The sequence below is a fragment of the Girardinichthys multiradiatus genome, chromosome Y, assembly GCF_021462225.1.
Source record: "Girardinichthys multiradiatus isolate DD_20200921_A chromosome Y, DD_fGirMul_XY1, whole genome shotgun sequence".
In the NCBI taxonomy this organism is placed as follows: domain Eukaryota; kingdom Metazoa; phylum Chordata; class Actinopteri; order Cyprinodontiformes; family Goodeidae; genus Girardinichthys; species Girardinichthys multiradiatus.
In genome coordinates this window covers 3,540,296-3,567,589 of record NC_061818.1, presented here as the reverse complement: position 1 = coordinate 3,567,589, position 27,294 = coordinate 3,540,296, and the positions used below count along the sequence as shown (strand labels likewise).

The 27,294-nt window shown below is 39.8% G+C and overlaps 2 protein-coding genes across 6 annotated transcripts in view; both read left to right on the top strand.

The window, feature by feature from the left end:
- The window catches only part of LOC124864208 (homeobox protein Hox-B3a-like), a 33,163-nt gene extending 14,610 nt beyond the window's left edge, over nt 1–18,553 (top strand). For 2 of the 4 annotated variants that reach the window (XM_047358886.1, XM_047358887.1), the window contains exons 2-3: nt 11,964–12,646; nt 15,266–18,553. In XM_047358886.1, the coding sequence (XP_047214842.1) occupies nt 12,085–12,646; nt 15,266–16,110 (1,407 nt within the window). In that variant the 5' untranslated portion in view covers nt 11,964–12,084 and the 3' untranslated portion in view covers nt 16,111–18,553. Of the gene's footprint in view, nt 1–8,308; nt 8,352–8,655; nt 8,982–11,963; nt 12,647–15,265 lie in introns of those variants that run through there. The other 2 variants (XM_047358889.1, XM_047358888.1) reach the window with 2 other exon arrangements.
- Nucleotides 18,554–21,568: 3,015 nt separating this feature from the next.
- LOC124864631 (homeobox protein Hox-B2a-like) lies at nt 21,569–24,911 on the top strand. Of its 2 annotated transcripts, none has more exons than XM_047359481.1 (2): nt 21,569–22,219; nt 23,441–24,911. In XM_047359481.1, exons 1-2 carry the CDS (start codon nt 21,742–21,744, stop codon nt 24,238–24,240), a joined length of 1,278 nt encoding a protein of 425 aa, XP_047215437.1. In that variant the 5' UTR covers nt 21,569–21,741; the 3' UTR covers nt 24,241–24,911. The 2 variants fall into 2 exon arrangements, with proteins under 2 accessions (XP_047215437.1, XP_047215436.1); XM_047359480.1 differs by having other exon boundaries at nt 23,438–24,911.
- Nucleotides 24,912–27,294: the final 2,383 nt, after the last annotated feature.

Genomic DNA, 27,294 nt, shown 5'->3' with positions numbered 1-27,294 from the left:
AAGGATTACCCCCTAACCCCCACCCCACCCACAACACACATGCACACACAAGCAGCCACATTTATCGCCTAACAGACTTGGTTGGCTTGGCACTTTTTTGGCCCAGGAGCAAAAAGGGCAATTTGACCTCTGCACCAACACCTCCTCCCCCACTGATGATGTTTGGTTTCCTTTGAGTTTGTGGTTAAAGATTAGCATCTCTGATAAAGATTAACTCTCTGTCAAGTGAAGAAGCTGATGGCATGATTTTCTGGTTCAGGACTGTTTTTACCTAAGGCCAAGCTCTCATTGAACAGAGGAAACTCTGGATGGAGGAACACAGAAAGGTTCCACATGGGTGGATTTTCAGAAATAAGATGGAGAATAACAAAACAAAATGGTCTTAGCAAGATAAAATGCTTATAGCTGAGCAAAGTCTAAGATAATTTGGTTATAAGGAGCAGAGCTGTTTGTGAACAGTGGAAAACATTTTAAGTTGTCAAGTTTTTTTGTTTATGAGAAAGAATTAACAAAACAAAAAGGATCTGAAGAATACTAACAAAATCCAATTAATCTTTGATTTTTACTGGTATGTATTCATTTTGATATAAATAAAGCCAACCTCTGCATGCTTTTAAAGCTATTCACCAAATATATTTGTATTCACTTACCTTTTTATAGTTTAAATTCATTAATAAAAACCAAGAGACAATTCTAGCCCTGAATATTTCAAAATTGATTTTTACCTACAATGAAGGTAATCCTGTGACAGCAGATGGCCACCACCAAACAGAAGATAGTTTGTTAGAATATCTTAGCACGCTTTGCTTTGTATTTAGTAAAATATTTAGCAAACAATATGTAAAGACAAGTCAGAAAGGGACAAAGTGTTCCTTCCACCAACATTCCTTAAACAAATTGCACCAAATTCAAAAAAGAACTTCCACGTATTTTCCAATTAATCTTTCTGAGATTTCAGTTTAAACACTCTCTATTTGACTGATACAAAAAGGCACCTGTTGGAGGAAAAATGTTCAATTGAAAATGGTTTCTAAATTCAGGGCTTTACTTGTTCTACCCATTTATAAAAGCTTTCTGAAAGCAAAATAATTAGAAACATTGTGTGGAGTGAGTGCAAATGAATATGAATGGTGTCTCTTTCTAGGGCATGTCTGGCCACCGAAAGTAGTGCCGAAATGTTGAAATGGCATCTACCTGAAGCTAAATGGGTTGAACAAACCGTGTTGCAATATTATGCTGCTCTAAGCTTGCCCGTTAGGTGGGACTGTGTCTGGGGTGGCGTTGATTATGAGGCTGCATAAGCGATTGACCTCATTAAACTGTGTAAGCACAAATCAGACTGATTGAAAAGTGTTTTTATAGAAAAGTGTAGGAATGTTAGCATGTCTCAGGAAAGTGTGGCATTGGGTGATGCCGTCAGCCTTAAAGGACTCAGTGATCAGGTCTACCTTCATTAAGGTGCTGTAATATCAGATTATCCAAATTTGGAAATGCACTGGGGATTTGAAGCTTATCACTATATTTATTTTTCTAATTCAATATTATCATTTTGAAGACAAAGCCCGCAGAGACAGCTCCCCAGGCACAGCTGCACACATTTTAATATCATGTTGAAAAGAGACAGAGACAGCATTGCTGACACTAATGATGTGGTTTTCATCTAGATGCACAAATACTGTTAGTGTTATACAACACCAGGGATTACTGTTAGAATGGATTGTTTTCATTGTCCTATAAATAGCTGAAAAGAGTTTATACTTTTAAAATAAAATAGTACAATGCTGCTCAACAAAACAGATTCAATGAAAATTTTAAGAATGACAGAAATTATAAAAAAGCAACTAAATCTCATTGATTTGATTTTATCCTTGTCAGGTGTGTTTTAGGCTGGATGAGAATGATACATTTAAAGGTTATTCTATTCCACTGAAAACTAAAAGCTCTTCTGTGAATGTAACTAAAATACCACTGCCATGAGATGTAAGTATTTATTGTTATTCCCATAGTGCTTTATAAATTGGCTTCAAAGTAAAACATGTAGCAACAGGAAACCTTATTAGATCTACAGTATTTATAATTAAAGATAAAGCATTAGTAGACCAGGAACAGACTTGTAAGGTAACTAAGGTTTATGGTTTTGTCATAAATGTTTCAGAGTCAGAGGAAGTACTTTCAGTTGCACCTGATCCAAATTTCATTTCTACAAAGTTGGATCAGGTGCAACTGATCCTACTTTGTGGAAATTAAATTTGGATCAGATGCAACTGATCCAAATTTCATTTCCACAAAGTTGTGGAGGTTTTCTAAGATTAATTATTTTAAATTTCTGAAAGCTTAAAATTCCACTCAGGCATTCCACCCCAAGAAGTTTAAAGAGTCAAATTAGAATCAGATTAGGTATAAAAAGGCATCGGCCGAAGGTACAGAAGGATGGAACGTAGCTCAGTACTTTGTAACCTATTCCATTCCAGAAAGGAGTTCAGTACATGTTAATGAAAAAAAAATTTTTGGGAGTGTAGAACTGAGCTTTTTCAGTATCTACATCAGTATCTACATCAGTATCTACATCAGTATCTACATCAGCATCTACATCTACGTCTGCAGTGCATCCATATAACATTGTATAAGGTTCATGGAATCTAGCTAATCTCAGTGAACCAAGTAAGAGGTTTCTTTTTTAATGTTGCTCAGCTTTAAGCCCTAGTTTTGGACTGTGTTGGGTAGGTCCTCTTATATTCATCTACAGAGTTACATATCCAGGAGCTGGATGCAACAATGCATCCTCAAACTCCATGAAGAAAACCATAGAAAACAGGAAAGCTGCTGAGTAATCTGGGCATAGACACATCTTAGATGGACAAAAAAAGGGTTGAGTATGTGTTCTGCAGTCAGATGAGTCCATTTTAACTACTTTGGGAAAACCAACATTAGGTCCAGTGTGCCGAAAAGGATCATTCTGTGAAAGTTATTAAAGCCAGTTTCTGTGTCAGCCTAATGGTCCTGCACTCATAGTAAGCCTGGTTACCTGCTTTTATGCCACTCCAACAGAGACAATGGAGAGATTTAACAGAAATTTGCTACCATCGTGGCACTTGTTTGCATTGAGGTATTAGTAAAAAAAAGGCCAAGCTTTGGTGCACAGCATCACCGATACAGAGTGAGTGTGTGTTGTGAATGGGACAGTTAGACAACAACAAGAAAATGCTTTGTCATCACATTTTATCACAAGAAAAACACAGAGCTCTAACAGTCCCACTTTCTAAACAATTTGAAATTGCCAATGAACAGATGTTTGACGGATGTCAACATGGCTTCCTCTCAACTTTTTTTTCCAGTTTTGCTGCATAGTTCTTGATTTGTTAATATGATTTTCATACCGGGAGAAAAGTCAGGCAACACGTGGAAGATTGTTTCCTTTATACCACTGAATAAACAACAACAAAAAACAAGAAATCCTAAATTCAAGTTTTTAATTTAGATTCGTTTTCCAATTTTTCTGGAATTGGGTTCAGCCTTTATACTCATTGTGCTCTTTATCTATTAGTTGATCACTGGAAGAACACTTCAGTTTCTATGTTCTGTTAATTTTGCTACCTTATAAAGTATCAATAGTTATACTAATGCAATCAGTTAATGACAGTAGGTTCACAGTTTGTTCAGTTCATTTTATTTTATGTAAATACCAGCAGTTCACACCAAAAATTATTTCAGGAAAAACAATTCATATCCAGGTATAAACAATACAGATTTATTCCTTTGAATACAGTTTATTTCAACGCCATTCTGTTAAATTAAAAATAGACTCACAATCTAATTCAAATGCAAATTCTGTTTAATGAACCCAGTTTTAATTCAGTACAGGTGGAGTCAGTAGATCATGCGATGTTTATGAGTAAAAACATTTTTCTGATTCTTGCTTTGACGTACAAAATAAACCGTTTTTGAATCAGCATCAAACTTTAAAATAATTCTACAATAATTCAGCTGTTATCTTTGAAACATTGTTTAAAGATGGTCTTTATATGTGTTTGTTTTGACCGTACAGTTGACTCCGCCATGGGTCAAGTCAGGACATTTTTACAGGAGAACATCTGTCCACCTCTGAAATTGACATTCTACCGAAGATACAATCGGATAGTTTAACATGATTTGAGTCAATAAGAGAAGAGAAATAATGATCGAAAGATGTGAGGTTTCTATTTTTTGATGTTGTAACACAATGCATTCACCCTGTTTAATATTTAGCCGTTCACTGCATCAAGTTCCAGTGGAACAGTAAAACCAGCAGCTAAATGGAGATTGTTCATATCTAAATAACCTCAGATTAAAATTTAGTTTTAGTTTAAGTTTTTACATAAATCTCACCACATTCTAATCCTGCTGTTCTGTCATTTAACCAACAAACCTTGGTGTTGTCATGCGCCTGCAGAATAATCCCGTTAAACCTTTAGACTGTTAGACCTGTGAATTGCACATTGCTTCTAGTCTATCTGAAAAACTCATCCTCTCTCCCTTGCAGCTTCTTCTTGAGCTCAAATTTGAACTCATCGGCAGTTCTGGGGGGCCCTGGAGGAAGCCTCCTCTCTTTGTCTCAGCCTGCAAGCTAGCTGGCTAAGCTTGTCAGTCCCGGCATCAGTTTCTGGGCAACTTAAGACTAGTTCACTCTTGCTCGGTAGCTCCAGAGAGGCTGAGAGGAGGGGGGAACAACGACTGCTGGGATGGGGATGGACTGCAGCCAGTACTGTGCGTGAGTCCCTGTATGGAAACAATTTGAAAGCAGCAGAGGCGGCAGAGCTGGTGGTGTTGCTGGAGTAGACTGGTACAGAGGTTGGGGGATCTTTTGCTTTTGATTTATGTGCTTTGTAGAAGTTGTCAGGAGCAGAAACAGGCACTGAGTGGCAGAAAAAAACTTTAATAACAACTGTTAACCGGAGCAGCGGGGGGCCTTTTCATGGGTTCTTTATGTTTTTATTTCGCTCTTTTTGACATTAGAGAGTTTATAATTTTGAAATGTACAGCTGATACAGCATTGAATTTTGTCATTGATGTCTCTCACTGATGCTGCAGTTATTTATGGGCTGCAGGGAAGAAACAGCTGCTAGTTTTCAGGGCTAACTTTTCTCTTTTGGGTGCCCAATGCTGTGGGGCTTTCAAGGTTGTTTGTGCTTTCGGAAAAACATTCAAAAGAGCCACTCATCTTAGAGCTTTCATTGCATGTTTTAAGTGCAGCCTGTCTTGAATGAAATTCTAGATTGTGTCGAGCTGTTTTGTGTGTGTGTGTGTGTGTGTGTGTGTGTGTGTGTGTGTGTGTGTGTGTGTGTGTGAGAGAGAGAGAGAGAGAGAGCACTGTTTGGAGTAACGGTAACAGCCGCTATCATATTTCATTTGCTCCTGATTAACATTAAAGATGCTTTCTTTCTTTCTTTCGTTGTTTTGTCTGCAGAAGCAGGGTTCAAATAAAGCCACTTATTTCTACCTGTAAATGTAACTAGTCTGTATTCGTTTCTTCATCGGGCTCTGTGGGATTTGAAATATTCTATAAGGCCGGTTTAAAACGAGAGGGAAGCGCCTTGAATATAATAGGATCTGTAAAATGATTACCCGGATCAATAGCAGCTCACATAACTTCCAGCCAAGCTTCGTCCTTCCCTCTGCCGCTCTTTGCTTTCATTCCGGGAGTAATTTAAAGGTCAGTAGCCTACCTGTCTGCGGTGTTTCTATCCCAAACATTGGATCGACCACATGAGGTCAGGGCTCCTGATCGGATTTTACAGTTTTTTAACTGCACATCACTTCCCTTTCCCCTTTCTATTACCTTTCCATCCTTCTTTCTCCACCATCTCCCTGCCTTTTCCAATGGTTTACCCATTGTTGCTTGAAGCTTTCTGGAAGCCCGTCTTCTCGATCGAAGCTTTAAAATAAAGGAATCGTCCGGTGAGTGCAGATGTTTTAAATCATTTATCTGGAGGAAGAGGGGACCTCAATTCTTTTTATCGACTGAGTGGCCGTCAGCTTGAATAACCATATTAAATATCTAGTTTCCTTTCGCGCAAATAGTATTAACGTACAGTTATTTCGAATATCATTTTCTTTTAAAATATCCTTATATTATTATTTTTATTTTTTGAAAGTACGCTTGATGGCACAGCTGAATGCACGTGAGCGAAATCCAATATTATGTGCAACCATGATCTAGCTGATAGAGGCCAGTGTGATGACCGCGGGTACAGCCAGCAGGAAATAGCTCATGTGACAGACAAGCAGACTATCAAAAACGTTTTTCATAACTGCTGAACAGCCAGTCATATAGGCTACTATAGAACGCTTGCTCTTGATATGCTGCTGGTTCTTTTTTGTTGTTTCTACAATTAAATAAAATTAAAACAAGTAAATAAATAAAACGTTTTTTTTTTTTAGAAAGCTCTGCGAAGGGTTGAATAAAACGGACCGAGGGTCACATTAAAAGTAGATATGCGTGATCATTTCCAGAAGCCAGAGTCAAAGTAAATTCCTTTGTGTCATTCCCTGTGACCCACATGTCTGGAATCCCAGTCGGATGAAAAATGTATATTACCACAAGGCACCGACTCGTATTTGTGGGAGCCAAAATCCAGGACTCAATCCCAAACATAAACCGTTGAAATATGTCTGCAATCAAAAGAGAAATAAAAAATCATGGCCTTCTTTTACGAGGACTGGTGTAATTCAATGCAGAGCCTGCATGTAATCCGAGGCACTTATTTCTCCATGTGTTGCAGTCTTCCCACACCACTCAGATACTGGGACAAAAAAAAAAAAAAACGCTGATTAAGGACTTGGTAAATGAATAACGAGTTTGGTGAGCAGGTCCTTCAGTCCAATGCAAAGGCTGCTTTAAAATAAAAGTTGCAGACGGACACATTCCAAGCACCACCTTCTACCCACACCGAGCTCATCCTCTCATTTAAGCAGTCCACAGCCGCTGCTATCTGTTTTAAAGTTGGACCGTTTACACACAAGCAAAGACGCACACACGCTGCAGGGTGTGAGGTAACTCATAAATCTTACGAAGCCATAAACGACAGCAGTAGCGTCCTGAATAATAAAAACAGAGAGAAGGGTAGTTGAGGGAGAGAGATGGGGCTGGTGCTGGGCTGGGGAAAGATCACAAAACACTTTCTTTTCTTCTCGTTTGCTTTTAACGGCTTCACTTCTCTACGGACCTGTAACATTTTCTCTTCTAAAAACACGCGATATCTCTAAAATCACTTTACAAATCGTAACACTCTCCTGCTGTGTTGCTGTTCTTGAAGTTGATTGAATTTGAAGGATATGATTTAATTCTATTTTTCTGGGTATGCATTAGATCGCTTTGTCCTGAAAAATGGCTTTATGTGTGTTTATATAAAGATTTTAAATTGAATTTTTCTATTTGCATATTTTCAACAACATCCCAGCAACAACAGATGTTTCTTTGGCACAGTCATTGTGTCAATTTTACTATTCTCATTCCAATTGTATTGCTTATTAAGAACTTTTGGTAAGACATCACTACTTTTTCTCCTGTAGCGACTTTGTTACTGTTTGTCTTTTACTAAGATGCTACAAATCAGGCATTTGTCAGTTTTATTCCAGGTCACGCTAATGCACATTGAATGTAATCTCACCGAGTGATCTAACAGATTCTGATATGAGGGCCTATTGCTGTCATAAAAATAACTGAAATCATAACATTATTATTTTGTTTTTGTACTCGGCCCGTTCAAGGTGGTGTCCGGTCTTTGTGACTGTGTCTGAGTGGCAGCAGGAAGTTTCACTCAAATCAGCTGTTAAATGATAAGAAGAGATGCGGGACAATAAAATGATTAATTTATGTGGCAGTGCCTGCTGTAACATGTGTAAACTGTTAGACGTCATCGGAAGTTATGGTGACACCAGGAAAGTAATCCCAGCAAGAAAGTGTGCCTCTAGAGCCAACAGCTAACTGCGTGTTTTACTTCCATGCAGCGCCATTAGCATAATTTGTGAATGACGTTTGATGAGGGAGTCCTTGCGTCCTCGAGTAAAGTCCCTTATTTTGTTAGTCTCGTGAGCGTCGTTGATACCTATTCGCGCGTGTTGCTACTACAGATATAATTATATATTTATATAAACATTCAGAATGCGCGATCAACCAGGAGCAAGAGCTTTGTTTGGAGGCCGCGTTTACCCGGGGTCTTAGTCGTGTGCAGCAGACTTCCTTGCAGCCTACCAGAGACCGAAACCGTAAAATCCAGAAAAGGATCCTGAAGGAGGAAAGACTTCCGGCTCAAAGAGATAAACGTGTGGAGCAAAATATAAAGAAAGCGGATAAACACTCAAAATGCGATGGGGTAACAATCTGTTTCTCAGAGGTTGTCTTGCTGAATGACTGTCTGGTTGGCTGGCTGGCTCCTTGAATGAGCGACAGAGGCTAAGACTAAGAAGAGAGAAATTTGAGGCCATTGTTATCAGCTCGAAGCGGTGAAGGCAGAGCTGGTGCCGGGGCGGAGGGTGGCGGTGGGGGGGCACGGGGTGCGCGAGCAGGCAGCAGCAGGCTCCCGGTAAGGTTGTTCAGCTAGCCCGAATATAGCCTGTACGCGTAGCCCGTGGAGTGATTGCGCCTGTTTATCAAGCATCCTCACCCCCCCCCGCTGACGCCTCGAAACCCGTTGGCGCTCCCACCTGCCAGCCGCGCAAGGTGTCCGGTTCGCTCAGCGCGCTGTGCCGCTGCTGGTGCCGCTGCTGCTGCTCCAGTAGGTGTTGTTGTGGTAAGAGGCTGCGCTAGTTTCCAGCCTGCACCGGAGGAACCACGGATTGTGGAAAGGAGACAGGCATGAGGACAGCAAAGCTTACGGAGATATAGTTCATTCGAATATTTTTTTTTATCAGTACTGGTCATATGGTGAATCTTTGTGAGGACGTATGATGCGACTTTGCTGGGTCCGTTCCGGACTGGACCGGGACTGCCGGTGCTAAGGAAGGTAAGAGACATCATTGGCAGTCCGTCATAAATAAAGTGAGCCCAAACTGAAAATCTAGCAGTGGTATATAGGCTGTGTTTCCTGGCTATTGGCTTTGTGAGCGGCGGATGGCTGGCTCAGTGATTTATGGGCCATATGACTTGAATCCCGGTTCAAGAAGAGTTCACAATGCTTTTAGCTGCTGGACCTACCAGTGGTCCCCTTCTTCTCGCGGTCGTCCATCTCTGTCTTCCTTTCTTCTGCCTATTTTCCCGCTTCTGCTTCTCCTTCTCCTGCAGCTAACCCATTTATTTATGCAAAGCCCTGCCGACCAATTTTTTGTTATCCCTTCATGCTTTGTCCGCCAGCATTATTATTATAATTATGCAAATAGGCCCGTGTTGTTTATTTGTATTTTTTAATATCTAAAGCTACAATATAACTTGTATGAGTTCTGAATGATTTGTGGAGATTTTGACTTAGATTCTGAGCAATAGTGGGTCTTATGAGACCAGTTTAGTGTTTCTGCAGCTCTTCGTTCTGTCTTTCTGTTAATGGAGTAAAGAAAAAGCTTTGTGGACTGTCCCAAGTTAATGGATTCTCTTTCTGTCGCCGACCCCGCATGGCTCTTCGTGGCAGACGCCATTTGTAATTTTATATCCCGGAATAAAACACAGGCACTGGACACCAAGGCCGACTTCCACCTCTCCCTGCCTCCCACTCTTTCTGCTGTTGTTTTGGGAGGCTGTGTCAGGAGCCTGTAGGCCGATTATTCAGGGAGACGTCTGGTAAAGTTACTGATTGTATTAAGCTGTAGTCCTACATGCCAAGGGCAGAGGCATTACGTGTCGCGTTTAATGGTGAAACAGCGTTATGATTTAATAACATATTCCTCCCACACTGTTTGCCACGGCCCCCCCCACCTAGGGACTATTCCTCCCAGTAAATAATTAGGATTCCAGCTTGTCTGCGTGAAAGATAAATGACTGACATATGTGACGTACTAAGAACTGGAGAACGGCCGAGGAAGAAAAACAACGATAGACCTAATATCAACTAAAGATTCAAACAGCTGATTGGTTTACAAAAGCGTTCTAAAGATAGTTTTAATGGGTTTGATTTTTTGAGACATTTAATTGATTGCTATATGTGGAATGATGAGGCCATATAATTTAAATTCTCTTTTAAACCCATTATACTTTTCAGGCTTTCAATATAGTTTATTTTAATTTTATTTTAAATAACAAATCAATTGTAGGCTAAGACTAGCTCGAACATTTGTAGTAGGCTCAACATTACCTAGCTTTAGCTAGCTTAGTTCTTTCCGTCCATTTTACACACACACACACACACACACACACACACACACACACACACACACACACACATATATATATATATATATATATATATATATATATAATTTTTTCTAGTTTTCATAATGACGACGTTTATAATTTTACTACTATTACTACTACTACTAATAATAATAATAATAATAACAATAATAATAGTAATCCAACTACAACCAAAAATATATTTAAAAAAACAACATAAAATCCATAGAAAAACAGGAAAATACGGAAATATCCTGACTGAGCTGGTGGGCCTCTTTACTTTAAGGTCTCCCCTGAAGACGTTTTTTCTCAGGAAAAGTAATGAATACCAGCTGTTCTGTCGCGCCTGACAAAAAACTTCTGGGTCGTTTCGGCATTTCCAGCCAGAAGCACACATGGCTCTTCCTGTTGTTGTTTCACCTCAGTCTTTACTTGATAGGCCAACAACACTGCATCTATCTATCTATCTATCTATCTATCTATCTATCTATCTATCTATCTATCTATCTATCTATCTATCTATCTATCTATCTATCTATCTATCTATCTATCTATCTATCTATCTATCTATCTATCTATCTATCTATCTATCTATCTATCTATCTATCTATCTATCTATCTATCTATCTATCTAATCTGCCTTCGCTCTCAAGAGAAAAAAAATCCGGAAACATTTCCGGGTAAGACACGAATTGCATGGAATTATTCAATTTGTTATTCTTCCTTGTTGTCACCGTCTAGACAAAAAAATCTAATTATAACAATAATAAAACAAAACTTATCTGTGCAATAATAAAGGTTTTATTCACCCTACAGATTTTCCCTGCCCTGTTAAAACAAACCCATCGGGAAATGAATCTCGCTTGTTATTGAGCAGCAATAATTTTCATGACGATGAGTGGGATCAGAGTCGCGCGGCTGGAATAATGTAAATCACATGCGGAAGGCCAACAACAGTCTGGGTTTGGGCAAGCAAGGGTTGACAGATAGAGGCTGCCTTCATCAGTCACTAAACAATGTATATACAGGTTTTCTTGCTCTACATTTAACAAGAATATATCTCGGCTTGCAGGATTCAATGTATTGGTTTATTTCAAATAAATAATGAAGACATATACAAACAACAATGAAGATAGTAATTTTTACACATTCCAATATGGATTTGGATTTTATTTTTATTTTTGGATGCATCCCTATGGTTTTTGAATTAAATAATTAATTGATAGAACTTGATAATCAGCAATGAAAATTAAAAACAGCAACAACATATTTTTATTGTTCTTACATTAGAAAACCATATTACAGTTTGTGAATTAAAAGTAAAAATACATTCTAATGACCCCAATGAGTAAAATTTCTGTTTAACTTTAACATTAGTGTGTGTGTGTGTGTTTGTGTTTGTGTGTGTGTGTGTGTGTGTGTGTGTGTGTGTGTTTTTTTTTGTGTGTGTGTGTGTGTACAGGGAGAGCATACACACAGTTTACCCTCGTTGTGCCCCCTCCTCTAGAGCATCTGCTGGCTGTGAACTGGGCTCAGAAAGGGAGGGGGAGGGTCAGGTGATGAGGAAAGAAAAGCAGTGGTTTCTATTCATGTCATGCTGCCTTTCACTGGAGGAAGATGGATTTAACTCTGTCACTTCTTTATTCTGTCTTTGCTAACCTTTCAGGTCAGGTTGCAGGGGACCGTTGGAGAGACACCGTCACGTGACCTCTGGTACCAAATGGTCTTCTGGCAGGGGTTTTCAGTAAGGACTGGAGCAAAAGAAGACGCTGCCATCTCTCACAGAAATGCAGAAGACAACATACTACGACAACTCCCCCACACTTTTTGGTGGCTACTCGACCTACCAGGTGCAAGGAGCAGCAGCAGCTGCCAATGGCTTTGGGGGCTATGATGCCCCGGCCCCAGTGTCCCACCACCGACCACCCTTCCAGTCGCCAACCCATCTGGATGTGGATTCATACCAACACTCCGCCTGCTCTTTGCAGTCACTAGGCAATAACAGTTGCCACCAGCAGCTAGCCAAGACCAAGGAGCTGAATGGCAGCTGTATGCGGCCTAGTGTGCCTCCTGAGCACCACCCTGCCTCCCAGGTGTCCCCTCCACTGCCCCCCAAATCCAGCAATGGTAATGCTGCTACCCAGCAGCCGGAGGGCAGTGCTGGGTCTTCGACAGTCTCTAAATCAGGCCCTAAGTCATCAAATTCTTCCTCCTCCACATCTTCTTCCACATCATCCAGCTCCTCTTCACTGCCACCCAACCCCACGCTGGCCAAGCAGATTTTTCCCTGGATGAAAGAGTGTCGGCAAACAACCAAGCAGAAAAACTGTTCACCAAGCAACAACTCCGGTAATGGTGTGATAGATTACACTTTTCACTGTCTTTATCTTTCTTTGTCTTTGCTGATCAAACAAAGTAATTATAACAGCAACAACACAACCTCCATTATTTCTGCTATATATCACCTCTTTCCTCATTTCCGTTACTCATCTGCTCATTGGCGTTCCAACATTCTACATTCATTAGCATCTTTCTTGCTACTATCCTGTCCTTATCTTTACTCTCACCACTCTGCTCTTTCAGCACCTTGCTTATCAAAAATTTTTTTCCAGGGCTAGATCTCTAGAGAATTAAGAAGATGTCCTATGTTAAATTGGGTCTCTTCAGGACAGTTCCCGCAGAGACCTATTTCAGACAGAGAAATGACCAAATGAAACTAGTCCAGCAGGGTTTTGTCTGCCTGTTGTGTGTTATCTGTCAGATTGCTGTGGTGCAAGCTAAGTATACCAATATAAGGCAAATAATAAAGTGCCATGTGAGCTAATTTTTCAAAGCATGTTGTTGTTAATGCTAAAAAAAAAAAGTAGTAGCATTAAATTTAAGGTTGTCTAATTTCATTTTTTTAACCTAAGGACATCAGTACAGACACTGATATTATTATATTTTGGGGATAGTTTAAGTAATCACAGCAGAAAATGTTTGCATTTGTTATGGCAGAAACAATTTCAAATATTTGTTTGATTTATTTATTTACATGGTGGAGAACAGAAAGTTGGTATCATTGGTTAGGAGAGCTGAACAATTTAGAGACTTTTACATTAAAGTGTCAGTCAACTTTCCTACACTTACAATATAAACTTTATCTTATTCTACCAAAACAAACATGTAAAAGAATTGAATAGATTTTTCCTGTAATCATTTTGAATATGAAATAGTTTTAATATAAATTCTTTGGGCAGTTGTGTATAATTCAGTACTTATAGGACATGTGTTTCACATGGATCCAGGAGTTACACACACATAGTTATGTTATAAAATATTAATTCAACTACAATATGTGTGGTCATTGTATGTCAGCTTAGAGGAAAGGTGGTTGAGAACAACTTATATTTTTTGGCATGTGATGGCAAATTACAATGCAGGTGAGCAGCAGAAATGATTTTGCCGGAAAAGACAACTATTTGGTGATAATCTGCAAATAACACTTAAAAGAAGAGTTTTGTTGTTGGGTTTGTTCTTGTTTTCTCATCCTCATGTTTTACCTCCAACAAAAACTACTAAAAATGAGAGATATTAGTAAGGGTAATGTCAGACTCATTTTTTTGTTTTACAGAAATATAACATGTTAGGACACATTTGATATGGAAAATCTTATCAACTGGGAAACATGTAAAGTGACTTATGCAAAAATAATCTGTGTGTCTGATACTAGGTTATTGTTTGTCATGTTTTAATATTAAAGTGATTCGGGGCATTCACATGAATCCACGTCTTAACACAGCAGGCGTGTCCTATAGTATAATGTATTTAATTTATTGTGTATAACTTTAATTCTCTAACTTTATATTTAGAATATGCCTTTAAAACTCAGAGATGTATACGCAAATAATTGGTAGAATAGAAAAATTTGTAATAAACTGACCAATGGGTTTCAAAAAGAGATGTGGTCAAATACTGAAATAGTTATAAAAACATGACATAATTTAAAGAAGAAGCCTCTTGCTTTATCTTTGACATGTTCATTGGAACATAAATGTGAAATTTGCTTATATCTGCTTGAATAATTACCTTATCTGTTTAACAATATTATCATTCCAAGTCATCATCACTTTCAAGGAAAACAATGTTATAAATTAAACCACTAAGAATAGATGGAAAATCCAAGTTTAAATTACCTATAATTTTACAGGCCACATTGTTTTTCACATGCACTCAACAAAGGCTTGATTGGGGTATCCAGTTAAATGTATTTTGTCACAGTATTTTTTATTTTAAATAGCAAAGTACATGTGTGAAAAGGTTCTTAATAAATACCTGTTTGATGTTAGTTGATTTTATTTGTTGGGAAAATCCTATTTGCAAGACTGGTGAAGATGAGGGAAACTGATATGACTAGTATACATGTATGATTTAAAGTGCCATGTGAAGCAGTCACTCACAGGACCTCAGGACAAATGGTTACCTTGCAGTTGAATCTAAAGAGCTCTAACTCAACTTGGGTTTTTATTTTTTTGGTGAGTCCACTTAGGTGAAAGTTCCTTGTGCTGCAGCTGCTATTGCTAAGGGGGTTTGCCACTCTTGCCAAAATGCAATTTAGGTGTTCTCGGCCAGCACCGGGGCCTTCATCTTTTAATAACTGCCACTGTTATGAAGTGTTGACAACTAATATCAAGGGATAATTGAGGCCGCCTGCCCAGACCACCCTCTGCTTTATTAAGACTTTGAATGCTTCCAATTTTCTCTGGCATGCAGCCTAGATTTATTCTATGACCCTTACATTTACAATTCATAATTTGTATTTGGATAATTACATTGTATAATTTGTAGAACTTGCTTCCTTTTTGTTTTTCTCTGCTGAACCACATATATCTTTTTTCTTTTCAAAATGTTAACAAACTGGTTTCATTGTGATTCTTGATGCTCTTTTCAGACATGCTGGTTGAGACTAATGTGTTTTTTTCTCCATAGCATCAGGGGGCGCTGAGAGCGGCAGCAGTGGGGAGAAAAGTCCTACTGGAGGCTCATCGGCATCATCCAAGCGAGCTCGTACAGCGTACACCAGTGCTCAGCTGGTTGAGCTGGAGAAGGAGTTTCACTTCAACAGGTACCTGTGCCGACCACGACGTGTGGAAATGGCCAACCTGCTCAATTTGTCCGAACGCCAGATTAAGATCTGGTTCCAGAACCGACGTATGAAGTACAAAAAAGACCAGAAGTCGAAGGGCTTGAGCTCCAGCTCTGGAGGACCATCTCCGACAGGTTCCCCTCCTTTGACCATGCAGTCCTCTGCCGGCTTCCTGAACTCATTGCATCCAATGGGAGGGGGAGGAGGGGGCCCAACCTATGAGACCCCCTCTCCCCCATCCTTTGGAAAGCTCCACCAGGGAGTGTCTTATTCTATGTCCACTGCCTATTCCAATGTTTCTATGAAGGGCTGCCCTCCTCAGAAATATAGTGCCCCAGATCCAGACTATAGTGATCCCCACCATGGCCTAGTACAGGCCAACAATGCTGGCTATGGGACGTCAAATAACATGCAGGCCAGTCCAGTCTACGTTGGGGGTGTCAGCTATGTGGAGCCTATGGCTGTCTCTGGGCCCTCCATGTATGGCCTAAACCATCTTGGCCCTACGCCGCCCCACCACCAAACCATAGACTACAATGGCGCAGGGCCCATGTCAACTACCAACCAGCACCATGTGGGTGGAGGGGGGCCCCAGGGTCCCACACACCCAACTTACACTGAGCTGTCAGCACACCACACCTCAACTCAGGGCAGAATTCAAGAAGCACCCAAGCTCACCCACTTGTAGCAGGTCTGGAACAACATGATCATTTAGGAATTGGGGAATACAACACAGAAAAATGTATCATGACATGACTCACTAAGAGACTAACCAAAATGTGGGGATTATACCGCTGCAATGGGACAGCAGGAGGGGCAAAGCAAGACAGGAAGGAGCCATCCAGTGGTTTGTGAAATGCCCTGTGCCACAATATGCAAGAATCAGTGTTAAATGTCACTGCCATCATTAGAGTAGTATCAAACCTGTGGAGAAAACATTCCTTATTCCTCTGTTATTTTAAAACAGCGTACTGAAGGTTATAGTTGTCTGAACAATTTGTGGTTTGGCTGAACTTCACTGTGCCAGTTAAAACCCACAGTTTACTGCAGTAAAAAATAAAAAAAAACTTTTATGTGTTCAATATTTCATCTCTTACTATGAATCTTGCTTCACATTCAATATATTTTCATTTTCAAATTTATTATTCAACATTAATTTTCATGTAGATCTTTTAAGACAATTAAGGAATAAGTCGTATAAATGAACATAGAAAGAGATCTAAAATTTTAAAAAATTTGCAATGTTTAAGTCAATTTTTTGAGTGAGTAAATAAACATCCATGTCCGCGGATTTTATAATAAGTGCATTAGTTGATCTTTGTAGGCATGGAGCAAATTACAACAATAGTAGAGCAAGCATGGAGCAAAACAGAGAAGCCTATAATGACCCTTTAGGAGATAATGCATGGTTTCAAATTGTTGTTTGATGGCGAAATCTCCCCCTAAGACACATATATACATACAGCTCTCCTACCTGGTAGATGAAATAGTTGAGATTTTAATGGGCTGTTAATGAGGTGGTTAGATTTATTATGCTGACTTCTCTCCCCTGCAGGCAACACATGTTGTTGTCAGCAGGGCTGAGCTATGTGGAGGGCTCTGTTTCTCCATCAGCTGGAACATGAGTGAGAGAAGAAATATATGGCTCAAGCTGGCAGCGCAGATCTTTTTCTGAGCCTCATGTTTTATGAAGCACATCAAAACCACTGGACGGCTTTCCAGCACCAGTCTTTTTTCTCCCTGCAGTACCCATCTCTGTTCGTCTAGACCCAATCATTACTAACCCAATCTCAACCCCCCCATCCCCATTCCCAGCACAGACAACCACATACGCACACATACGTATTCATCCGTCCCATCACTGTAACAGGGTTTAAGATGAGAGCTTAAAGGCTGAACTAGCCCGAACAGGCACACACTTGTTCTAAACTATCTTTTGACACAGTTATGTTGGCATACATATACAGCAACACTAAGCTAACTTCCTCTCACTGATGTATGTCCACAAGCAGCTTGCCAGCTGTTGACATCTTTAGACAAAAACAAGAGGGCACAGAATCTACAATTTTATTGTCCTTATTTTAGCACATCATCGACACAGGGTAAATAATAAGAGTGGAGAGGACAATTTGTTTGTGTTTAAATAAGTCATTGATATTACCCACCTTACCTTACAACCTACCATCCCATTAAACACTTTGGTAGATGCCAATGTGTGAAAGACCACATTTTCCATTCTTTTGTTTTGTTCCCACATATCTTGACTTTTAACGTGGAAACAGGGTATATATTTGAACAAAAAAATGCATGTCCCAGATTTCTGAGCATATGTGTAAAACCGATTTTGAAACAACTGGGTTTATTTGTTCATCTGTCAGTGAGGACATTTTGGAAAAGATACGTCAAACACTTCCGGCTGTTTAACCGGATTGAACACTGTGGAGTGGGTAAGTCATCCAAACTCACGGATAATCAGGAAGTAAATCCCTAAAGTTGTTTTCAAAAGTTTAGATTTTACACAAATGCTGTTTTACACCTGGGCATCATTGTTGCACTTAGAGTTTACATTTTGATGGTTAATGGTTAAAAAAATAATAATAAAATCTTATTTTGAAGACGAAGGCCGTCCAATCAAAGCGTCTTTTGCTAATGTGTGTTCAAGCGAACATTCACATATAAATATTTATTTGTTATAGCCAGTTTAAAAAGAGTTTCTGTTTTGTATTAATATTATTTATCCTTTGTGTATTTATATTGAGGAAAAAATCATGTGCTTTTTTAGTATTTACCTGTAATAAAAAAACATTGTGTTTCCTCTTGTCCATTGTACTGAAATTAAATTTTTTATTCTTGCATTTTAGAATAAAATAGGTAGTTTTTTTTTGTTATTATGAACCCTTTATGTTATTATGATCCTTGTACATAAATGTCTTGGCTTGCACAGGGAAGAGTCAAGTGTTGGGTATGGATATCCACCCATAGTCTGAAAATAGAAACAAACTATTAGCAGGAGAGGCAAAAAACTCATTTTGGAGGAAACATTTGTCTGTCCTTTGTAGTTCCTTTTTTCTTTCACTGTTGATAAAGTTGTCTGTCAAACAATTCTTTAATAAAGCTTTATGTTACTCAGAGCAGTCGTTATTTTTTAAAGATGATAAACAGTTGATTCATAGTGATCTGATGTATAATCACTAAAATATCAGTGCACCAATCATATTCAAACAAGTGGTGTGTCAGCGAGAACCTGCCTCTAAGTGAGGTTAACCTTAGCCAATCATCTTCTCCAAATATTTTTATTTTATGTTGTATATTTGTCTGAGCACTGAAGACTCACCAAAATGAACGAGTAACAGAAAAGTTCAAATTACCTCTTTATATTGTCAAAAGAGCTGAAGTAAACCTTTGGTGAGCTCGGCACAAAGAAACACAAATTGACTACAACAATTTCGTGGAGCTTCGCGCGTTGTGTTATCTGTGATAGACTGACGACCATCCAGGGTATGGGTGTCGTCCACTGTTATGTGCTGCAGAAAATGAGTGTCTCTTGGTCGTGCAGCTTAACTCAGGCCTGCATCCTGCCGCTAACTTTGGCCATAGGATATGTTTATATCTCCCTTCTCTCACCAAAAAAGCCTCGAGGCCAGCGCCTTGTTCAGTCCACGTGATCTCTCGCTCCAGCCTCTTTGGCCCATATTGCTTTCCTTGCCACGTGCTCAGAAGCCTGAGAGCGGCATAAAAATTTAGGACGTAAATCAGGATCTCGTAAATAATGGCCATACTTCCCTTTACATCTCCTCTGGACTAACAGACAATAAAAACTCCAATGAGCAGAGATTGGCTCTAATTTATTGCCTCGTAAAACCAGATGGAGAGCCCGGTTTCTCTTCGGCATGCGCACGCTGCTGGAAACAGTGGAGCTGGAACTTTGAGGAACCCCGGCAGCTGCTCACATTATAAATGCACTGTCCCAACATAAGCTTCTGTATGATCAACCGGGCTATTTGTCAAAACACTAAACTGGGTGTGATAACCAGTATTATTTCATTATTGATTTCTAGAAAAACTAAATCTGACAGCAAAACTTTCTGTCACGGGATGATTTACGGTTTTTCTTAGAGACTGACCCGAACAGTAATACAATTATTCGAAATAGTGCTTTGGCATTAAGCAGCAGCTATTTAAAATAGAATAACAATAATTTCTAAAATAATAAATTTATAATAAAATAAAATAATACTAATTATTATTACGTGGTTCTAGTAGAACTAGTAGTATATCGAAATTAATTTATAAATGTTATTGCTATGTTTGAAACAATCCCGAAAATAACCTCTCTTCATAAATAAATAAATAAACGAATAAAAAAATATTTGTAAAATTTACAAATGCCTTTCCTTAGTAGTCTTATGTCCTTTTTCCATGTCTGGCATAAGGAAACAACACACAATTTCTTCGTTAACACGCTTCTGTAGCCTCGTAAATAATTAATCTTAAGACATTTTTTAATTGTCGCCAAAAGACAATATAAGTCACAGAAATGCGCAGGAAGCGTTTAACTGATGCTGCAGCCCAGCAGAGTCCTGAGTGAGTCAGCTTCTGCTCGGTGTGTGTGTCCCCGCAGCCTGCATGTTTTTCCCACTCACTGCCTGTTCTTTCTGCTCCTCTCAAAACCTCGCACTCCCACACACATAGCTGCATCTTCGCCTTTTTTTTCGGAGCAGAGATGGGGGTGAGGAGAAGCCATGACAAACACAGAGGAAAGTGAACGAGCTGAAAAGGGCGTTGTCTGTATGGCATCTGCCCCATTTTACGTGCGGGCTGCTGATGAAATAATGATAGCAAAAATAAAAACATAAAACCAGATCAATCCTTGGCCCTGAAGCTCAGAGGCAGAGGCAGCAGGGCTGGAGGTTTTCTCCTCATTTAAGAAGAGAGGGACTGCTGTCAGCCTCTCTTAAGGAGAGAAAGATTGATCACCACCTTTTTTCTCCACCCGGGGCTCTTCTGACCCTCCCCGAAATATCCTCTGCTCAGCTCTCCAGTTAATCTTTATAAATATCTACATGTACGTCCCGTTGAGTCTGATGGCAACTCAGCTAGATTTAACTTGCAGTTAACATTATATTAATAGCCGAGGACCTCTTATTATGTTTTATAAAAGGGAGGAACAGGGTCCGCTCTTTATCTTGCAGCTATAGGGCGACCTCGCTCTGAACTCGCTTTCCCTGCGTGAACACCCCGCACATTTTTAGTAGACACACACGAACACGAGGGTGAGAGAGGAGCCACGGTACACCGTGCAGGAGGGTTTTTGGAGCCTGAGAAAATTGTCTATTTTAGAGTGAGACAATATTTATTTTATTTTTCCCACACTCTCTTTCTTCATTGCGGTTACACACACACAAGCACAGAGTTCATTTATAATGGCGACCTAGATATTCGTGTTAAATAGGATAAATTGGACACTTACACAAGAACTCCTCAATGTCCACCACTGCATCTTTTCAAATCTAAAACTGCCTGCTCTGAAGCCCAAAATGATCCAACACCATCACTGGGAGCAAATCTTTCATATCCTCTTCTCCTGAGCGGCTGCACCATCTAGAAACCTCTCCAGATGTCTGCTGCCTAAACTGTCCATTTTCAAGATTAATGAGCCCACTTTTGTTCTATTTTTTTCATGGAGAAAACATATTGTTAACGGTGCCGGCTACCTAGGTTAACCTACTGTTAACGGCCACTACATCACCCAGAAGCCTGAAAATTTGCACAGCTCTATTGTTGGAGGGTTCCACCAGCCAGGATGTGCCGAGCTGCCGCCCACACAGCGCACATGGCAACCTACCCCATGTTTTTTTTTTTTTCTAATTTACCCCTGTTAAGACAGAACAATGGCAGATAGGCGCTCTTTGCTTCAGCTTTTGGAGAAAAATAATAATAATGCTTCCCACAGACATCATAGCCGCTAGGCCCGGACCACCGATTGGCTGTCTAATGTCACGTGACCAGGAATTGGCTGCATTTTCGTCCCATAGTTGTTCAGTTTAGTCTATCCAGGTCCCCATACGCTACTATTATAACCAATATACACAATTATGATATAGCCACCGCATTTACGCTACTGCGGTCGGAAGCCTATACGCTGCTGCGTCTTTTTTATCACGCATTATTTATTTTCTTAATCAGCCATGTTTTGTGGTGTGCGTGTGCACGCGTGCGTGCAGGCCTATGAGGGTTTTATTATTACTATTATTTTATTTCGGGAAAGGGATTATTCTGGGCTCTCGTCGTCTAGGGGGGGCACTAGTCTGAGGAAGCTATGAATTTTGAATTTGAGAGGGAGATCGGGTTTATAAACAGCCAGCCGTCCCTAGCAGAGTGCTTGACGTCCTTCCCCGCCGTCCTGGAGTCATTTCAAACTTCATCAATCAAGGAGTCGACAGTAATTCCGCCTCCCTTCGAGCACACCATCCCCAGCTTGAGCCCTTGCACAGCCACCCAGCCGAAACCAGCTTCTGGGAGCCAGCAGAGCCGGAGAAACTCGGCTACAAATTACCACCAGACGCATCACCGCGCCGTCCAGCAGCCATGCCCGCCTGGCCAGGCCCCGGCACCGGCCACCCCGGTTAGTCCATTGGCCCATGAGTTTCCCTGGATGAAAGAGAAGAAGCCATCCAAGAAATGCCCCAAGCCTGGAAGCGGCTCCAGCGGGGGCGGATCCATCATCACACCGGCATCATCCTACCCCTCGCCAAACGCCTCTGGGTACGCTTCGGCGGGCATCGAGTCACCCACAGGTCGGTATGCTGGAGCGCATGGATCAGTGGTGCAAAGGTGTGGATCATGTGCTGAGATTTTCTGTTTGCATGCACTCACACTCATTTTCGAATATCAGTCATCAGTTTTTACTCAGTGCCTGGCTGTCATTGTCTTTTTTTCGCCATCAGTGCATGTGCATGTTGGCGCGCGTGCGTGTGGTTCAATGGTATGAGGTTGCATGAAAAGGGAAGCCATATCCGGACGACTGCATTAGGCTGCAATGCTCTGCATATCAGAACTTCATCCACACGATCTAAATATTACTTGCGTAGTGCGGCCCATTTTTCCAATGTGCATGACAACTGCAGTGTGATGCTCTGAAGAGGAGAGATATTTGTCCTTCATATCATGGTTCTGCATATTGTTTGTTCCATGGATGCTGCATTTCGGATCAGTGTAGTGTTATAGTATCCATAGTTAAAGTCGGCGCCATATTGGATGGAATTAGGAAAAATAATAAGGCGGGGATATGACAGAGTATGATGGGTGGGGGTTGGGGAACTCTATATGCTGCGGCCACACAGGAAAACCTCGACAAACAATCAGTCCTATTTCTGTCGATGACATCCACGACAATCACTACGTTTCTTTTCTTATTTTTTACATCACTAGAGGTAAAAAAATAAACAACAAACAAACAAATAAAAACCCCACCTAATACATTAAAATGAGAACTTCATGTAGTCATCTACTCATATCACATCCCGTCTCTGTTTTCTCTGATCTCACTAAAAAAGCACCAGTTGTTCGGGCTTTGGAACAGTCACATTCGCTTCTCATCGACATGGCTGCATTTCCATTCCTTCTTGTCTCAGGGTTGTATTTTTTTCTTCTGATGAAGAGGTGCAAACTCATGCATGCTGATTTTTCTTTCTTGACCTTTTCTCATATTAATGGAAAGGTTTTGTTCTCCTATTTTATTTTATTACAATCAATTCACAAAAGGCAAACCTGCCTTATGCTGAAGCTGTATTTTTGCTTTGTGCAGGAACAGAGCAGGAATGTATTTCTAACTAAGTCAGAATTTAAATTTAAATTTCAAATATAGTCACACATACACTCTCTCTCTCACACACACACACATATATATATATATATATATATATGTGTGTGTGTGTGTGTGTGTGTCTGTGTGTCTGTGTATGTGTGTCTTTGTGTTTGCATTTTCTGTGTTCTAATTTTCTTTTTTTCCCCAGTAGACTCAAGCCAAGTTGGCCTGGACGCCGGAGGATCCGGGTCCCGTCGCCTGCGCACCGCCTACACCAACACACAGCTTCTGGAGCTGGAAAAGGAATTCCACTTCAACAAGTACTTATGTCGGCCGAGGAGAGTGGAGATCGCCGCTCTACTAGATCTCACAGAGCGCCAGGTCAAAGTTTGGTTTCAGAATCGGAGGATGAAACACAAGCGACAGACCACGCACCGGGATGGCAGCGGAGGAAGTCCGTGTTCCAGCGGGTTTGAGCCGCTCGAAGGTGCCGATGCATCGTCTCCATACTCCAGCCATCCGCTGGAAGCTTCTGGCACCGGGGAAGGCACAACAGAGAGCGAGCAGGGGCACGGCAATACGCCGTCGACTGCTATTTCTAGCGGCTATAGTACCACTGACAACGGGGACAATGCACAACCCACGCAGGAGGACACAGACCGCGTGAGCCTGCAGCCCAGGACATCTGTCTCAACGGACTCTGCTGGAGCTCTGCGCTCCCCGACATACTCATCTGAGAGCACTGGTCTCATACAACGTAGGGGGTCCGGGAATGCACCGGGCCCCGATCCGTCTTTTTTGGATCACCGGGTGATCGCTCCATCTGATTCTCACCCATCCGCCTTCTCATCATCCACCGCGCTTTCCGACCTGATACTTTTCACTGAGGACACCTGCTTGTCTCCCAGCCTGCAAAGCTCCCTGGATAGCCCGGTGGATTTTTCCGAGGAAGACTTCGATTTGTTCACAAGCACACTGTGCACCATAGATTTACAGCACCTCAACTTCTGAAGGTAGTGGCAACGGTTCAACAAGGGGAATACAACCCACCAGGGAGTGAATAATGAACATACAACCATTCGAAGGGACTGTTGTTAAAAAAAGCTTCTCCGCAACATTCCTGAAAAGTTTATGAATAAACATGTTGCTCTTTTTTATCTAACATTCCTTCGCCCTTTTTTTGTTTATGGCTGTAATTGTACTTTAAGAGACACAGTCAGCAAATTTCATTTCATTTGATTTGATTTGATTTGATTTTTTATCTCAAACATGGAAAGAAGGTAGCGCGGTCCTTTTGTTTTGGTTAGATTATTATCTCCTCCGATTAGGCAGATTCCAGGTGTTGTTTAATTTCTGATGTTTTGTATTGTTTTTATTTTTTGTGAATTGGGCTTCTCTTAATCGGTGAGATGATTAATGTATTCTGGTCTTTTAGGGGTTCACCCTCGTGGATCCTAAAAAACTCAGGAACTGCTCACAGCAGGACTGCTTTGAAAAAACTAACATATTCTAAATTGAGGAATAAAGTTTTTGTTTTTTTTCCGGGCGACAACCCCTGCTGAAGAGCCGATATGTAGACCATAGTTTATTTATTAAGATTCTTTTATAGTGAAAATCAAAATTATTTATTGTACAAATATTTTCATAGCGGGATAATAATAAAGAATAAAAATATAAACGTTCTCAACGTGCTCCATGCTTTTGTTTAATAGCCTGGAATTTACAACGTGTGTTTGGGATTGACACTTCAAGATATCTAAACGTATATGCATGCCATTTATTTAACAGCATCAACACAATTAAACATTTTATTTTATACAGCAACATTTTCATAATTTGGTTTTACAGTAGACTAAATATTTATCCTTTGTGTTCAGGTAACAAATTGTTGAAGCATCAAGGACAAAATAAATGGATAACTTTATAAATCGCCAGTCATTAATATAGCCACCTTTTAATAAATTACAGTTCCAGCTGATTAAACAAATTCAACAAATTTGTTTAATTAGGATAATTTGGTATATTAGTACATTTATATTTATATAAGCAATCTCCTGTGCTTTTATTTAATATAAAATACACAGGAACACATTCAGTCCTAGAAACTATTATTTGACGCTTTTTAATTTTACCACATGAACATTTCTGGATAATGGGATGTTTACTCAGTTTTACCATCTCAGTGCTTTTAACACATAATGCTTTGTCATGGTAAGACACCCAACCCCACCACATTACAATATCTACTCAGCCAGCGCTCCACCAGCAGCAGCTATCTCTGTGCGGAGGGATTCCAACAACAAAGCAGCTGACAGAGCCTAAACCCAACACAGCCCCGTATGCTGCTGTCTGTGTGTGAGCATAAAAGTACATTTATTTTCACCTTAGGTCTAATAACTGCCGCATTGCTGGGATTTCATATTTCCTTTGGTAGTCAATGGGAAGCTAAACTGGTTAGCATGGCTGTAGCTCCCTCCCTGTATGTGGAAATGATGCTAACTAGCTGCTGCTCCTTCTGCGCAGTCAAAATGGCGCTGAAAACAAAGAAGACTGTGAACAATGAGCAGTGGCAGCCATTACAGGATGACTAGCCCCCACTGACAAGCCCAGTGTGCGTGTCTGTAGGCCAAATGGATAAATGTTGTTTCACATTATAATTCTAATACTACCAAAAATAATTATACAAATAATCATCATTGGAAGATAATTATGATACTGCTATTACTACTACTAATAATATCAACCATAATAATAATAAAATGATGACAATAATAAAAAGATAAAGAATGGTAATAACTGTAGATAAGGCAGAAAAGGAAAATTGTAAAGCTATTCTACTATTATTTTGCATAAGCACTGTTTATGCAAAATAAGTTTCTCTATAGCTCCAATATAAAATTATAGGCTTAGCTCTTTAGGAAAAGTTTAATGAGCTAACTGAAGTTCTTATGGACCACCTCTGAGTTAACTTAAAATAAAAATAGTCTATGAATTTAACAGTTTGATGAGTAAAACCTTGGAATGTGTTTTTAGTTGAATGTGGGCCTTAAGGATTAATTCTAATGTTGTTTTAAACAGTTAATTCGCTGTGATTCTTGACTTTTGCACATGAGCTTCACTTAAACATGAAACGGTTCACATGGAAAGTTGCAAGTTATGGCATTAAATAATTCAGAGTGAACTGTTGTTTTATATTTCTGAAATATTTCAGGACAAACTAACAGTCATAAAAAGTACTTTTTCCTTTTAATGAGGTAACATATGTAGAACAGCTAATTTGCAAACTTAAACAAAAATGGTAAGAAAAAACTGGAAAGAATAAAGCACTAAATTTTTGATATAGAGACACGTTATAATTATAATAAAATATATTTATAACTTTAAAATTTTATTTTTCATTGAGCAATTGTTGCAGAATAGTGTGCCTCAAATACTTTTCATTGCAAAACAAGGCATTAATTGGCCAAAAATGTTGCATCCCGACACATGGTGTAATAAACGGTTTGCTTGTGAGGTCTATGATGCCATTGGAAGTTTTTGGTCCTTAATGCTAAAAATGTTGTATTTTATGACAGATGACTAATTCAGCATGGTTGGGCAGTAAAAAAGATGAAGTGACAAACGTCACAATGCTTTCAGGTGAAAATGATGTTTAAATGCTAATCTAACAATGACATTGTTTTTATTTTGTACCTAATCAGGATGGTGGCTGAAAACAGGAGGGAAGTTTAGTGAGGGACAAGGTATTGGATCAGAATTGAACAAACATGGATTCTTCTGTTTGAAAGTCTTCTGTTGCCATTAAACTATCAAAGACTTAAATATCATTTGTTTAGGTGATGAAAATCCCAAAATCTTTGAGGATTTAGTTCTCAATGCAGGAAGATTTACTGTCAAAAACAGGAAAAAATATCTTACACACATGTAAACAAGTTTGTTTTTTTACTTTTGCACAATTTTATATAAGACTATGTTATACCAGCAGAAGGCTGAGAGATATTTTTGGATCTAATTTTTTTAAATGTTCTAACTGCAGAACATTGGTGCAACACACAGTTGACTGAG

Bases quoted from the DNA above. Each gene is read 5' to 3' on its own strand.
- LOC124864631 (XM_047359480.1), top strand. From the start codon at position 21,742: ATGAATTTTGAATTTGAGAGGGAGATCGGGTTTATAAACAGCCAGCCG. The intron at 22,220-23,437 runs GTCGGTATGCTG...TTTTTTCCCCAG, and splicing joins GGGCATCGAGTCACCCACAG to TAGACTCAAGCCAAGTTGGC.